The sequence below is a fragment of the Scleropages formosus genome, chromosome 11 (genome assembly GCF_900964775.1).
Source record: "Scleropages formosus chromosome 11, fSclFor1.1, whole genome shotgun sequence".
In the NCBI taxonomy this organism is placed as follows: domain Eukaryota; kingdom Metazoa; phylum Chordata; class Actinopteri; order Osteoglossiformes; family Osteoglossidae; genus Scleropages; species Scleropages formosus.
This window is the reverse complement of record NC_041816.1, coordinates 1,622,713-1,639,636: the sequence shown is the minus strand read 5'-3', so window position 1 is coordinate 1,639,636 and position 16,924 is coordinate 1,622,713. Positions and strand designations below refer to the sequence as shown.

The following is a 16,924-nucleotide window of genomic DNA, read 5'->3' as shown; positions in this document are numbered from 1 at the left end:
GCCTTGTGATGGACTGGTGCCCTGTCCTGGGTGTGTCCCCTCCCCCTCCAGCCTCATGCCCTGTGTCACCGGGTTAGGCTTCGGCAACCCCATACGGGATAAGTGCTTCAGACTGACTGTGTGAGTGAGATGGTCTTCCTAAGCCTTAATGGTGGTTACAGTGGGTTACTCAGAGTGGGAGAAATACACATTGTGTACTTCAGCAGCTGGGTTTCTTTCATCATCTCCAGGAAGAACTTGGCCTTTGCCTGTAGCATAACTGAAGGTTGAGGAGGTGGAACCAGTTACTGTAAGAATATTGAGGCTGAGTGGGTGGAACCAGCAGATGTGAGCTTCCCCTGTACAGAAATACACCGGTTTTACATATTGTCTCGATTCTGGCAATGAACTTTACTTATTCTCAAGCAAGGCTTCTTTTACAAACTGAATAAAATATATTCTATGGGCATTGTTAAATCCCATAACACAGAATTAGTGTAATTCTAATTTTAACTAATTATTCACCTGTGTTCTATCTGCTTCCAGAAAGTGTTGCGTTTCCAATATAACATTAATAGCATGAAAGAGGGACATCATTACAGAGCATTACATCATTTAAATAATTAGCTTGTGTGTTCATATTCTGGATGGGAAAATAACAAAAGTGGACCAGTGAAACGCAACAAGAAAAAATATAATAGTAATAATAATATCAATAATAATAATAAGAAGAAGAAGAAGAAGAAGAAGAAGGATAAGAATAATAACTTTCAGTTTGGCGTCATTCTGCACCATTTAAAAAGCATTAACCTTCACCTTCACTGCTTGTTCCCTGAAGAAGCCACTGTAACGTGAAATTCATCTGGAACCACTTTAAACCATTTTTCTTGCCTAATATGAGATGTGGAGTAAATAAAACTTCCCAGTTCTTCTGCAAAAGCTTAGCAGTTTCTCTTTCACTGGCAGGATAACAATAGCCTGAGCACTGCTGTCCCGAGTCAGCCCTTCCCTGGGGCTGTCGCATGGTTTTCATTAACTTTGTCACACAATTCTGTGTATTTACACCTTTTTAATAACACTTTTCAACACGGTACATTTGTAAAACACTCACACACAAAGCTGTACGGTATTTAATCTGTCTACATTCCCACAAAGTAGCCTTTATCTCTTTCGTCGAAGAGATAAAACACTGCATCTGTTCAGCTCTTAGTGATATGCATATAACTCCGAGTGCTAGTTATCAGCAATCTTAACCAATGTTCTTTCTTTATAGAGCATCAGACAATTCACATTTATTCACTGAGCAGACGCTTTTCTCCAAAGCGACTCCCAGTGAACTCTCTGTAGTGTTATGAGCCCACACACCTTATTCACCGCGGTGACTTACGCTGCTAGATACACTACTTACGCTGGGTCACTCATCCATACATCAGTGGAACACACACACACTCTCTCTGTGTCATTCACACACTATGGGGGAACCTGAACAGCCTGTCTTTGGCGTGTGGGAGGAAACAAGAGCACCCGGAGGAAACCCACACAGACACAGGGAGAACATGTGAATGCCACACAGACTGAGCAGGGATCAAACCCACAGCCTTCTCACACCACACAGGTGTTGTGACACCGCAGTGCTACTCACTGCGCTCTGGTGCTGGCCAATGATTAGTCACACTCTCCAAAATGAGATAACTAGCAAAAACCCATCAAGAATTGTTTATATTAGCAGGAGTAACAGCACCTACAGTTCAACAGCTGCTGGTGTAAGGGTTAGAGCTGCTGCTGTTAGACCCAAAGGTTACAGGTTTGAATCCCCTTCCAGCTGCAGTACCCTGGAGCAATACTTACCATCAACTGCTGTAGTAAGAATTACCCAGCTGTATAAATAGGCATATAGTTGTAGGTATCTTAACAATGTAAGTTGCTTTAGAGAAATGCATCAGCTCAATGAATAAATGTGGTAAGTTCTGTGTTTGTGAAGTTAGGGTCTATGAGTAACTACATGTGAAAGCTACACATACATGATGCAGTTATCTTGAGTTTAAATTGTGTTTTTCCTTACTAAGTGGCTGTTCACTGAATAAAATATCCGGGGTAGGGACTGAATGTGGCAACCCTACACACACACCTGACACAGGAGGATTTGAAGGGAAGCTTCAAGCTGCCGAAGTGGATGAAAAAATCTAGGGTGTTACTTTGGATAAGGCAACAGCTAAGAAAAATCCGTCCATCCATCCATCGTCCATCCCTCTTGTCTTAATAGGGTCGCGGTGGCAGCAGGGAGAACAGAGAGGCCCAGCCGCCCCTGTCCCCCGCGACTTCCTCCAGCTCAGCCCGGGGGATCCCCAGCCGTTCCCAGGCCAACTGTGAGATATAATCCCTCCAGCGGGTCCTGGGCCGACCTCGGGGCCTCGTCCCAGTTGGCCGTGCCCGGTGTACCTTCAAAGAGAGGCGGCCAGAGGGCATCCTTATCAGATTGCCCGAACCACCTCAACTGGCTCCTCTCAATGTGAAGGAGTAGCGGCTCTACTCCGAGTTCCTCCCGGATGTCCGAACTCCTCATCCTGTCACAGAGAGTGAGTCCCAGCACCCTGCGGAGAAAACTCATTTCGGCCGCCTGTATCCGTGATCTTATTCTTGTGGTCATTATCCAAAGTTCACGACCATAGGTGAGGGTAGGGACGTAGATTGACCGGCAAATGGAGCACTTCGCCTTATGGCTCAGCTCCCCCTTCACTACTACAGTCTGGTACAGCGAGCACATTACTGCTGCCACTGCTGCTGATGGATGGATGGATGGATGGATGGAAATGACTGAGTTACACCCCTTTCCTTCTGCTGAACATCCACAGGCAGTCAGATACGTGGTATTAAATTGTAAACATCCAGATTAGATAAACTGTAAAAAAACATGGTCAATTCAAAATAAAAGGTGAATATTTCTATAATAAAAAGCAAATACATAATTTTTTAGCAAGCTTCATGTGTTTGGGGTGAGCATGTTTAATTTTTAGCTCACAACACTCAGCTCACTTGAGTACGACATTCTTTTCTCTTAACATCTCAGCTCCACAAATAGCATTTTTCTTAACAAACATAATATTTACATATTAAATATGTGACCTGCTGCGTTTGTACAATGTTTTCATTTATAGATTCACATTTAGGGAACACATGTGCTCCAAACCCTGTTACAAACAGAGGAATTTAGTATCAGTTTCAGTATGAAAGTACAGGATAGCTGTCACATTTTTCAAATTTTATTTTTGTTTTTAAAGCAAACATGTAATTACATTGATTTATGACTTTAAACTTCCCATCCTAATTACAGAGGGAGTCTTAAAAAACTCAAGAAATGACAGCATGAAACACCTTTGCTCCTGTTACTACTATTTCACGATTAAAACCGTGCAAATATTACATTTGGTAATCAAAGCTGAAATAACAAAAAAAAAAAAAAATCCATGGATTCTTTCGAGATGAAACAAGGATAAACCTTAAAACAGTGAAATACATATATGCAGTTATATACAATGGTTTTTACTGAATACTGGGGTAAGTCAAAAAATCTCTGCAATGTCTGCACTTTTCTGTAACCATTGTTGCGGATACTTTTTGACTTAACTTTGTATTGTTATCATAGTAAAATTCCGCCCTCCACGAGGAGCCCTAAACGTAACTAAGAGAGGATAAAATCTGCACAGTGTGGGCATTTACTCGAGATGAAACATTATGATGCCGAATCAAACATCTTACTGTTTAAGTAACCCTGTTTAAAGGACATCCTGCGGTGTGATGGTTGAGCCTCCTCTTCACACAAGAGTTTCCATCTGTCACGAACTGCTCCTCCTTCACCAATATGTGATGTTCTGCAAACACGAGCGTGCACTAAGTGTAGGCTTTGTATCATCTAAACCATGGCAACCACTGGATATTTTTAGAATTCCAAGAGCTTCAGGTGTTGATTTAAAAAAAAAAAAAAAATGCATGCGGTCATACAGCGTGTTATGTCATTGAAATTAGATATCTTTAGTTACGCTCTGTGAATATTAAAAAAGTGCCTGACTTGTTCGGAAAAATTTGGTGATGGTGCGTTCTTGGCCAAAGAAATAAAAAATTGGAGGACGTCTCACGCGAAGAATAATTTAGGGTGCATCTTAGATACTCGAAGGGGGTTTAAAGAAGAAAACTCTTAAAACTATCTATGGAAAGTATTCTATGAAAATTCAGAGGGGACGGAGGAAAAGGGAGAAGGTGGTGTCTCAGGAGGTGCTTGTGGCAACGGCCCGTGGTACAAGCGAGCCTACAGACGGTCGTACATGAGCAGGGTGTTCTCCAGCTGTACGACGACACTCCGGTAGAAGGAGAGCTGCTCCCTCAGGTAGGTCTGCATCATCTCCCGAAAGCTCTCCGCTCTCCGCTTGCGGAAGTGGTCCATCTCTGCTTGGAGGACGAAGCACAGTGTCAGACATCGCTTCAGCATGCCGTCCGTCTTCTCCTGCTCCAAACGGCCCTCGCTGCTCATCCGCTGGCTCTCCTTTACCTTGGCAAAAGCACCTGGGTGCACAGGACAATATAGGGCAGGGTGAATTTCACTGCATTTGCTCTGAATATCAAATGGAGCTCACAACATACCACATGTATGGGTAGCGCAGCAGAACAGCAAGTAGCACTGGTGCCTCACAACTTCTAGGCCAAGAGTTTGAATCTTTGTTTCAATCAATCACTGTGTTCACAGAGGTTTAATCCAGGTGCTCTGGTTTCCGCACTCAGTCCAAAGACATGCATTTCATGTGAACTGATTACTATAAGTTACACAGAGTGTGTGTCATTGCTCTGTTGTGTGGATGGGCAGATATTTAGTGACATGCATCTAATTACTTATAACACATAACAGTAAAAATGGGAGTCTAAACCAAGGCTGTCCTTGGTGTGTCTTGACATTCTCTGCAGGTCACCAGTGTGTTCTGGTCTGGCGGTAAAAGAGCTGGACGATGTCCCGGGGCAGAGTTTTACTGCGAGCCGTGCCTTTAACCTAGTTTAACATTTTGGTTTCCACATCAAGAGGAGAGACAGTACACGGGCGAAAATAGATATTGTACATCCGCTTCACCTTCTCCTGTGACTCAAAAGTATGAATTCACGGGAAATGTTATTATGCAATTATCCTGTCCGGTACACTGAAACGCGCATCGTTTCCAGACGTCCAACCTTATTTTAAGTGCTTTTAGAGGACAAATGCTTTGTGCCCTCGGGCTGAGGCTTAGCCGCACATTTCCAATGGCCTGGAAATTCACAGCCGAGGGAACGGAACCGCAAGTCGCTCTAACTGGGGTGGAGGAATGTATTAAACATGGGGACCATTTCCCCATAGCTCTGTAATGACCCTCTTTCTTCCACAGACGATACCTTCTGGACATGTGAGATGACGCTATTAATGGGAAGGCTTCGGAAAGACCCAGTACATTGCATGGAAAGGTAAAGGTCCACACGAAATGCGCCTAAAATATAGGAGCCGTGCATAGCATCACTTCCCTCTTCAGCAGCTAATTTAACAGCTACGACATAACCATGTTTATCTTGTCTATGTAGCAGCTCATCCATCTTTCCACTATCATTAACATTATCCCTTATCAGTAATGCAAATAAATAAATGTAAATGTAAATTAACCATTCGTCATCTGCAGGTTCTCGGCGCTCCAGAGTGTATCCTGGAAGCACGGGCCACAAAACAAGCTATAACCTAGATGGGGTGTCTTAGGGCAATCTCACACTCTATTTAACTCACACTTATGCAGGCTACACGGAATTTAGAGTCACAAGTTCATCCTGAAACACGCATCTTTGGACTGTGGTAGGAAACCAGAGCACCCAGGGGAAACCTACAGGGAGAACATGGGAACTCCCACACAAACTGAGCTTGATTCCAAACCACATGTGAACCCGCAGCCGAGGTGCCGTGAGGCACCGGTGCTGCCCGTCGCACCGCTGCGCTGCCCCGAAATGCAACCACAAAAGAAAAAAGTAATTTTCATTTGAACGGAACTCGCGAGTTGTAATCTAACAGTCGATGACAGATGGGAGAGCCTTATGTGCCCGGGCACAGGGGTGCGGGGAAGTCGGGTGCGGGAGAGTCTATCACGAGAGGAGGCGTCCGTGCCAAGCGCTGCAAAGAACCGGACCTGGGGGATGGTCACCCTCCAGTTCTGACGTCAGCTCTCGAGCACAAGGCGGTTATTGAAAAGCCACGGGTATGAGAACATTCATCTTCACTTCCCTTACCAGCCACAAGGTACCCAAGATCAAGATAAAATACTATCAGCTAGCGGTGCCTTCTGCTCCACGCCATTTTATTGTTCATCATAAACAGTTAAATATAATTAATAAATGGTGATTAAGAAGAAGCTATGAATATGCATAAGAGAGCAGACAGCATGGTGGTTCCACAAATCTTCACAGGGGTCCATAACATATTTTCTCAGTGGGTTCAGCTGATTGCAGGAGAAACATCCTGTTGGAGAAAATAAAGCTGCAAGGGGCCCTGCTGAAATTGCTGGTATACTTCAGCGAAACGAGATCGAAAGCAATAAAAAATCCTCAACTATGAAATCAGTCTATGATTCATTACTGCGAGGGCTGTAACCATGGACACCGTAAAAATTACAAACAAAAGTTCAAGACTTTCTCAGCTCGTAATTTACCAACTGAGCTGTGTTTACCAGACAGGTTTATGCTATTGCTTTACGATTAAAAAACGCGCACTGTATTTTAACAGAGCTGCTGGGTTTGCTGTTTGTGCGTCATTGTTTGTCTGTCCTGTGCCAGTTCAGACCAATCCGCTGGCCAATTAGTTTTGTTTCGCTCAAGAATGTTGGAATCACGGTCACAAAAAAACGGAGTTGCTCGGAAATGCTGTTTACAACTGACTTGGATTCGTGATGCTGCATTGGTTTTTAAAGATTAAAAAAAAAAACGTTGTTCCTGTTAATGGATTTACTGTTGTTGTCAGACAAGTAGGGTTCAAATGGTGGTGGTTGGACTCCTGTCTTTTAATATAGGCACCGGATGGAGGCTAATATTCGTTTAAGCAATTTATTAACGGTGGTGGAACAGCAAGTAGAGCTGTTGTCTCACGGCGCCTGGGTGGTGCGGGAAGAACGTGGGTCCAATCCCTGCTCAGTCTGTATGGAGTTCGCATGTCCTCCCCGTGTCTGTGTGGGTTTTCTCCGGGTGCTCTGGTTTCCTCCCACAGTCCAAAGACATGCTGTTCAGGTTCCCCCATAGTGTGTGAGTGACAGAAAGAGAGTGTGTGTGTGTGTTCCACTGATGTATGGATGAGTGACGCAGTGTAAGTAGTGTATCTAGCAGCGTAAGTCACCGCGGTGAATAAGGTGTGTGGGCTCAAAACACTATATAGAGTTCATTGAAAGTTGCTTTGGAGAGAAGTTTCTGATAAATAAATGTATTAAGGTAGTCATACTTCTTCCATCACTAAGAATCACAACAACTGATCAAGAAAAACATAAATCTCAACTAAAACAGTAGATTCTATCCATACTTCTGGAAATAAATTGAACCCTCTTACACTGTTATCTCACGAAACGCAAAATTTTATGTACTTTCATAGCTGGATTTTTCGTTGCTCACAGGTACAACAAGAGGCACGAACCAACATCCTTCAGGCTACAAGTAGGCCCTCCAATTCCTCAACAACCAAAGATGTAGAACAGCCCAACAGCAGGGAAGGTCAGCAACAGTTTGCAGTAGTGTTCGCGACTCACAACTCAAATGGATTCCACTTTGCCTTAAGAAATGGATTTGAACTTAAAGGGGGAAAAAATATTAAATAATCTTAATTATACTATATCCACAACTTTCCTCCCCTTTCCACAACAGTGCACTCATGCAGTGAATTATTATTATACAGCTGTGATTTTTTCCAAGGGGTCCACCTAAATTTTGATTTTACATGGGAGGGAAGGCCATAACCAGCACTAATGTGTCTTCTTAAAATCCATTCTGTGTCTATTTACTTTATATGGCATCATAAGAGACATGTGGAAAAAAATTGATTCACCAGCACGAATCAAATTAAAACTACTCTTTTTTTTACCAAATCGCACAGTACTAGTTTAGACCATAGCGAGGAAAGCATTTTCAGAACCAGACCGAGAGGATGAATACCAGTGGCAAACTTTGAGAAATATAAGCAGTCCTTGAAGGACTTTCAGGGCTCTTTCCTCCCCTGTACTTCTCGATATCTCACAATAATTGACACTTTAAAGCCACTTTGAGTTCATGGCCCAAAATACAACTTTATCAGTAGCTAATAGTGACCGGGGGGGGTGCGGTGGCACAGTGGGTTGGACTGGGTCCTGCTCTCTGGTGGGTCTGGGGTTCGAGTCCTGCTTGGGGTGCCTTGCAATGGACTGGCGTCCCATCTGGGGTGTGCCCACACCCTGCGCTGCCGGGCTAGGCCCCGTGACCCCGTATGGGAAAGTGGCTCAGATGGGGTGTGTGTGTGTGTGTGTGTGTGTGTGTGTGTGTGTGAGAGAGATAGTGACTGGACTGCCTTCTATACACACTTCACTATAATTTCTCCAAAATTAAAGGCACAAAGGTTTTTGGTTCTGGTTCCAACGTGGTGACTTGGCCTTCTTCTCTCACTGACAGCTGCAGAATCCCTCTCTACACTCAGAAGAGTCTCAGAACTCATCTCTATCGAATTCACTTCTCCTCTGATCTCGGAAGTGATCGATAAACGCGTACGTGTTTGTTATCCTGAACCACTTTTAGCACCGATTTGTTTCCTAACTGAAAAAAACTCCATACGAAAAAACCTACTTGTATGTAATGTGCACTGGTTCATACGGTGGAATGTGACAAATTGACCGTACTTTAGAACTACGTGTCTGCATCCAAGTCTCTCCTTCTGTTGCTGTGATGCACTAAATTAAATGTATAATGTATATAATAAATAAATGTGAATATAAATTTCTCTTTGTATCACCAGCATGACAAGGGGACCAGAGCTATGAACATTTTTAATGCTGTAGGTGAGCGGATGTTACGCGGTAAACCAGAGAAAGAGACCAGACTATGCATGTGAGCCGTGTAGACGGCGCTTTTGTAAGTCTGTCAAAATGAAAGCGAAGAGAAAAGAAGTGATTGCGCTCAGCGGATACAACAAGGTGCCTACATGAGTTTATAATGACAGTACAGTCACTGCACATACACCTATCTTAATATCACGCACCAGATATAGGAGAAACATCCCAAAGGCCATTTTCTACCTTTCAGAAAAAAAGTTTTTAATGTTCCACAATCCAGTAGAACTCTTTGAAAAAAACGATGTGTGTCAAAACACAGAGCTTTAATGCTGATGGTGCAAAATTTACCTGTAAGCATGACCCAGGAAAATTCCCCATTTTCAATAAGAAAATAATTAATGTGGGGGGCGCGATGGCGCAGCGGGTTTGGCCGGGGCCTGCCCTCCGGTAGGCTTGGGGTTCGAGTCCCGCTTGGGGTGCCTTGCACCAGACTGGTGTCCCATCCTGGGCGCGTCCTCTCCCCCTCCTGCCCTGCGCCCTGTGTGGCCAGGTTAGGCTCCCACCTACCGCGACCCTGCTTGGGACAAGCGGTTGTAGGCAGTGTGTGCGTGTGTGTGTGTGTGAGTGAAATAATTAATGTTTCTTTAGCCGACATCTGCTCCAGAACGAAATAAAGAGTTGGGTTTTGACAACAGCAAGCTTCTCACAGTTACGTACCAATTCAGCAGGGTATTTTTACCTTATCAATTTGGAGTTAAGAACCTCATTGAAGGGCACTGCAGCATCAGCGGGATTCAAACCAAGAACCTTCAAACTGCAAGGCGACAGACTCCATCCACTGCACTACCCACATCCCCAGTAAAACTGCACATAGTCAGGCCAGGATTTAGATCTAACAACTTTTCATCTTTAAATGCCTGGCAGCAGTTGGCCGGGATCTTCATCTTATCATCAGAAGGTGCTTGGTTTGCATCCCACTCCTACTTTAGAACTTTCGATCAAAGAACACACCCTAAATTGCTCCAGTTAGAATACTCTGCTTTATAAATCGGTAAATCACTGTAAAGTTGTTTGCCTGCAATGGTAATTTGCCGATGAGAAAAGTATGAGCTAGACAAAGGTTAACAGCAGGAGCACCATCACTCTCGAAGAGGAGATGAGGCTGTGAGGCTCCAGAGAGCCAGCAGGTGGCAACAACAACCTGATGTCTGTTTTGTTGAGTCCAAATTTTACCAGTTCGGCATTGAAAATCGGGGTGTCTTACTGCGATTTGAAAAGACAAGAGGTTTCACACATTGTGACTATACCATAGTTTTCAGCTACCTTTCACCTAGCAGCTAAGAAAGGGACAAAATCCAATAAACAGCACAACTCCTGAGGGTTGGAGATTCATTGTGGGTAATATGTTAAAGATGTGTATCAGTGTAAAGTTATGCCTGCATGGCAATATGAAAATGAATTATCCTCTCATTCACTTTGCAAATAATATCTGACTCCCAGCGGAGGCGGCGTTTAACTTAGTTCTCAGTTTTCCTTGCAATCCTAGCTTGGAGGCCCAGTATTGCTTTTGTCCAAAGAAAAGTTTTTTGCTAATTCTCCGTTTAACTGAATTTATTTTAATGTTCTTTGAATGTGTGAAATGAATTAATGTAAATGTCTCTTTCTGTTCAACACTATTATTTTTCCACATTGAGAAAAAGTGCACCTCTGGACAGGTTCTTCACCTCCGCGACCTTGCAGTGGACACGCAGCTAATTCATTAGTTAATGAAGTATACACCTCTTAAAAATATTTCTTCCTGGAAAATTTCCCCCCAATTCAGCTTTCAAAGGTAAGTGAAAAGTTTTACCTTTCTGTTGGTGAATCATGTCCTTGAAGTTAGCCAACAAGCCCTGGTAGAGCAAGAGTTTGTCCAACATGAGGAAGAGATCACGTTTTGGTTGCTCTGCAAACATCTCCCCAATAATTTCGTAAGTGCGGCCGGTGTGGGCGATGGCGCTGTTCAGGGTGGCCGACCCGTGAAGGGGATCCATGGTGAAGGCATGACCCACGGACCAAAATGCCGAGCCTAGCCTCTGGAAGTCCTTGCAGAAGGTGCCCACGTGTTTGTGCGCCAGATCGGTGGCCACCTGGCTAAGCTGCATGACACTGTCGTCCATCTTCCTCACATAGGCCTTGAAGGTGTCTACCTGCTCCTCCACGTCCCGCAGTTCCTGGAGCTCATCGGGGATCCGCAAGGTGAGCATGAAGTGGGCGCCCACCAAGGTGTCGCGCTCTGCCAGCCGCTTGCCCAGCTTCCACTGCCGATGGTCGGTGCATAGCAGGAAGTGTTTGAAGCCCTCGTACTGCGACAGCACCGGGTGGCTGGAGATGTGGTCCATCCAGAGGGTCAGCTGCCGCTGGCGCTTCTCAATGAAGTCCTCCTCAAAGCGACCTGTGGCCTGCTTCTCCGGCAGGTGGGGCAGGCATATGATAGTGAACTTCTGCAGCAGCCTGTTATAAAGCCAGTCAAAGTGTTTATAGCGGCGGTACACCGGATGGCCCGTGTGGCTCGGCGTCACACGGTATGAGATGAATGTCTTTATACCTTTGAACTTCGTCTGCTTGGTGGGGTCCTCAATTGTGCAAGTGAAAGGGTGAGGGTTTTCCTTCCACTGCGGCCCACGACGGCCCGTTTCAATCGTGTAGAACTCCGCTATCTTCGCCATCATAGGAACATCACCCAGGATGAAGGCCTCCACCCCCGAGCGCACAAAGCTTGAGAAGCGGTTGAGATTCTTGGCCACCGTGCTGCTCTTGTGTGAAACGGACAGGCTGCTGTGACCCTCCGAGTCAAGTTTGGCGCAGTAGGACACGGCGGGGCTGTTGTAGGGACTCTGACTTCCACATCCATTGGCCCAAGAAATGTTTCCAGGTTGTCCATCTTGTTCCACCGACAAACTGTCATCCCAGTCGTCCCAGTCATCCCAGTAATCTTGGGTATCGTCACAGCTCTGCTGATCTTGAGCGGGTGTGTGGCAAGCGGATGGGAAGTCGGGAGAGGCGGCCGAGCGAAGGACGCACTCTGTGGGCTCTGACTCTAAAGGGGCCCCGATTACTTCCACGTACGAGGCTGGGAAGAGCCCTCGTTCCCCTCGGCTGTTCTCCCCCAACATCCATCCTTGTACGGGATGCTCGTCAAAAACAAGCAGCTCTTCGTCCTTCTCTATGCTGATCGCTGTTGCATTTTCACTTTGAAAAGGGTAGAGAACCCTGGCTCTCAGCAGCATGTTGGCAGAGTTACCACCTCAGATCCGAAAGTAGCTCTTGTTGCACGAGCGTCTTCTCAAAGCCGCCTGACTTTCATCTCAAAATCTGATGTCAAATAGATAAACCAGTGAATGAAGTCGGTGCCTTTGATCTTTTAGCTTCAGCTCCTATAGCTATGAATACTTACTCTCCGACCAAGTAAGTCTGTCTGTATCTCTCTAGTTGGAAAACAAACTGGTAAATCTCATACTTGGGTTTTATTCATTCAATAAAGTCATAAATCAGTCCCCAAAGTGCCACGTCACGTGTCATCATGGAACGACCATATTTGCCATAATTTAACAGGTGGTGACGTCATAAGTGCGTATTTCCAGCTATTTTCCGACAAATGTTAATAGAAAAAATAACCAAATGAAAAACTAAATAAATAAAGTTATTTAAATAAATATGAACGTACCCGTATTATAAAGCGTATTTATCATAACAGTTCGCTGCAAGATTTGTAATCGCCTCGACATCCATAGGAATTTTTCCCATTAACTGTTCATTTCAAGGGAAGTTACTAGAATTTTCATAAACAGCAACACTGACTGTATCTCGTCAATCGTCTAAATGATCCCGAGAACAAACCCCTGAGAAACAATATAGCTCCCGTAAATCCGGCACTTTCTTTGTCTTCTTAAACTTCACCGAAGACCGATAAACAGCCGCAAAACTGTGTGTGTAAAAAAATAAATAAATAAATAAAAAAATCCCCAATCTGATCCGTAACTTTTCCGATAAAGACAGATCAGTAATTAATAACTGAATCATTAGTAGCTACATGATGACGAATTAATTATTAATAATTCGCAGAAGATTTTGAGCCGCGGCTCTACGTTTGGCGACGTCCTTCTTTCTCCTCCAGCCGCTCGACGCTCCTTCACGGTTTGCGAAAGAAAGTGCGGCAGCTTTCGCGGCGTCTCTCGCGGCAGCGTTTCCGAGCAGCGCGTCGCACTAACACTCGTGGGAATCCACGTCCAGCTGTGGGGATGCGAGCGGACTCGTCCGTCCTGCTTTCGGGGGCATTGCAGTCAATGGGCGCCTCCACAGCGCCTCCACAGCGCCTCCTAGTGGCCGCAGTCGCACTGCAGCGCGCGAGTCTCGGCACGCGGAGCCGGCGGGTGCTGCTCCTTGTGGCAACAGCGTCGTTTCATCGAATACACCGCGTATAGCGTAGCACATACAGTATATCTCATACATACCATTCGAATATATAGACACACATAGAGAGCACAGCTGGTAGTGTAGTGGTCAGAGATGCTGCCTTTGGACCCAAAGTTCACAGGTTGAAATCCCACTTCTGCACAGGGTACCTTTGAGCATGGTACTCCTCACCCTGATTGCGCCAGTAGAATAGCCTACCTGCATAAATGGGTAAATGACTCTAAGCAGATTAACATTGCAAGGTGCTTTTGGGGGGAGGGGAGGTGTCAGATAAGTATGTTATACTGCACATCACACACACACACACACACACACACACACACACACACACACACACACACACACCGTTTGAAGCCACTTAGCCCAAGAGGGGTCGCGGCAAACCAGAGCTTAACCCAGCAACACAGAGCGCAAGGCTGAGGGGACACACCCAGGACAGGATGCCAGTCCATCGCAAGGCACCCCAAACAAGGCTCGAACCCCAGCCCCGCCACAGAGCACCCCCCCCCCCTTCATACTGCACATTAATAGCTCGTATGCTGTATATATACATACACACAGCGGGGTTTGAAAGTCTGAGGCCACACGTGAAAATGCATTTGTTTCACATTATTTTCTGATTTAATACAAAAATTCTCATTACAAGTCATAATATCAGCATAACATTTTAAGTGCAAAGTAGAATCTTTGAAAAAAAATGACACGGATTTCCGAAGTTCTTTGTTAAGTCCCTCTTTCGCTTTAGGTTATGACAGCATGCACTCGAGCAGCCGTGGGCTCCGCAAGTTTGTGCAAAATGATTCATGTTACCCCAGCATGATCTGAGAACGTACCAAAGAGCATCTTGTGATGCTACTGAATGCTCGGCTTTCTCGGTCTTCAAGCACCCCATAAATGTTTAATGGTGTTGATGTCAGGTGACTGTAGAGGAAAGTCCACGACAGTCACTCCTCGCTCTTCTTTGGTCTTCAAATAGTTTTTGTAAAGTATGAATCCTCCTCCACAAAGATCCAAACGAGAGGGTGTTTTTTCCTTTTTCAGGGTGTAGCCGATTCGATCAGCTCAGAAGACCAGTACATAAATGCACAGAACAACACATAGACTTTGTCCACTATGAGAGAGAACAGAAAGTTCATCATAGATACAGACTGTGCACAATAAAGGCCGTTCTCCCTAATATATCTTCAGTTCTCCCTTATATATCTTCACAAGCAATGTATTTTTGAGTAGTCATGATGACATTACACTTAACATGGATTGCTTCAGTAAAGATACAACTGCACAGGAGAGGTTTATTACAGACGCTCTTAAAAAAATTTAAAAAACACTAAATGCAATGCGTATATGAAACATCATGGGCATGCAAGAATTAATAAAAGGTCAAACTAAAAAAAAAGGTGAATAGTCAAATGAGTTGTTGTGGATTATGTGGTTAAACAGTTTTCGGAATTGTGCTTCCTTTATTAACCACAGCTTGGTGTGAGAAAGAGAGTTGGCGAAAGGGAATCCCAGCGAGGAAATCCCTGAATCACGTCTTTAATTAGCTACAAATGGGCCCTCTTAATTACAGTGGCTCTTACTGGGGGTCTGGCGGTGTGTCAGGGACCTCTTGTTGGCCTGGACAGGTCGTTTTATTTCCTCCTTGTAAAAAGCCTGCGTGGTTCAGGATTTTTCCTGAGTGATGTCAGCCTAGACTTTGTGGCCCATTGATGACAGGGACAATGGAGCTGTGCCTGGTCTGCAAGGTGGGCCACTCACAAGCCTCTTCTGTCCAGTATACTGTCACGTAGTACAGGAACTAAACCAGCAGGCAGGATAGCTGGTTCACACCCTTATTAGTGCATTTTCACATTGATTTTTTAAATCTTACTTACTTTTTATGCACAGCTTCACTGAAAATGGGGGGAATTTTTTATTGCACAGTTTCCTTTATGATACATAAAGTTCTCATTCCCTCTCTTTTATTATTATTATTATTATTATTATTATTATTATTAATAAAATTATTATTATTATTGTTATTATTATTGTTGTTGTTTTACAACCCAGTGAACTTCTTAGAAGGTTCCTAATATTTTAATTCTGAAACTGTGTAATCATTTCTATTTTCATAACCACTCAGTAACATGTAATTAACAGTTGTGTACCAGAGAATTAATTATTAATGCTTTTATCACAAAATTATTAATGTTGGAATCAGGTCAAACACTGTAAAGAGGTCAGTGAAATCTGATTTAATGTAAATAGTATTTCCTGTCAATTCTATATACAGCTACTGATGTAATATGTACAGGCAAAAAACGATGGTGTTGAAGAAAGTAGCACTGCTTCGATAATTCTGCATCTAAAATCTTTATGAAATGCATTTTTGTTTGCTCTAAGTAGTACATCAGTTAAGAGAAGACCAAATAAAAAAATGTCATTACTATTTGACTTTGTTGGTATTATCTGTCATCAACCTGAATATCCCCCTGGGGATCAATAAAGTATCTATCTATCTATCTACCAAGGATGAATTCAGTTCACTCATATATTGCAGCATCAATTGCTAACATTTTACAGTAATAACATTATTTAAAAAACAAGAGAACATTTTTAAAAACATTTTGGAATCAGTCAGACTAAAAAACTTTGGAACTGAAGCCAAGCTGCCACCATCAGAAGAGCAGATGATGTCTGGCTGGAAAAAAGTGTTTAAATACAATTTTATTTGATGCACGCTTCACCACATGGAACATTTTCAAAGCATATCTATTTTTCAGCATTCATAACTACTGAGGTCCCCCTGCGATGGACTGGCGGTCTGTCTGGGATGTGCTCTGCTTAACATCCTGTGCTTCTGGGATAAACATTGGATTTGGTTATTTAAACTATAAAATGGACCAGGTCACTCTTCAGTCAGCAGCAACTTTGCCTTATTCTATATACAGACCACTGTGGGAAGCACGATGTGAAGGAAGATTGTCTTTCACTTTTTCATTTGCCATTTTTGAGATGGTTCTGAGGGGGCTCAGTAGGTGGAAAACAGATGCGAACAAGGAAAAAACTGAAAGTTAAGCATTTCACAACTTTATATTCTTTACACTAGCAAACATCTGTGAGTGCCACAAACTCCTGTTGTCTCAGCAACACAATTAAAAATGTAATGGATATGTTCTACTAATTAGAAACTCAGAAAAACATTATTTAAAAAGGGGATGACACAGTGGCACATCTGGTAGCAGTGGTGCCTTACAGTTCCTGGGCTGCAGGTTTAAACATGGGTTTATATCCAGCTCAGTCTCTGAAGTTTACCCCCCTGTGCTGGGATGGACTGGCATCCTGTCCAGGGTGAACCCTGCCGTCCATCCTATGACACTGGGATAGGCTTTGGACCACAGGGGCCCTGCACTGGACAAGCAGTTACTGATAATGAATAACACACATACACACACACACAC

At 43.9% G+C, this 16,924-nt stretch overlaps 1 protein-coding gene across 1 annotated transcript; it reads right to left on the bottom strand.

The window, feature by feature from the left end:
- Positions 1-3,566: 3,566 nt before the first annotated feature.
- Positions 3,567-13,135, bottom strand: LOC108934609 (sorting nexin-33-like). The gene is made up of 2 exons (XM_018752548.2): positions 10,879-13,135; positions 3,567-4,536 (listed from the first exon to the last, which is right to left on the bottom strand). The coding sequence occupies exons 1-2, from the start codon at positions 12,296-12,298 to the stop codon at positions 4,283-4,285; spliced, it is 1,674 nt and encodes a 557-aa protein (XP_018608064.1). The 5' UTR covers positions 12,299-13,135; the 3' UTR covers positions 3,567-4,282.
- Positions 13,136-16,924: the final 3,789 nt, after the last annotated feature.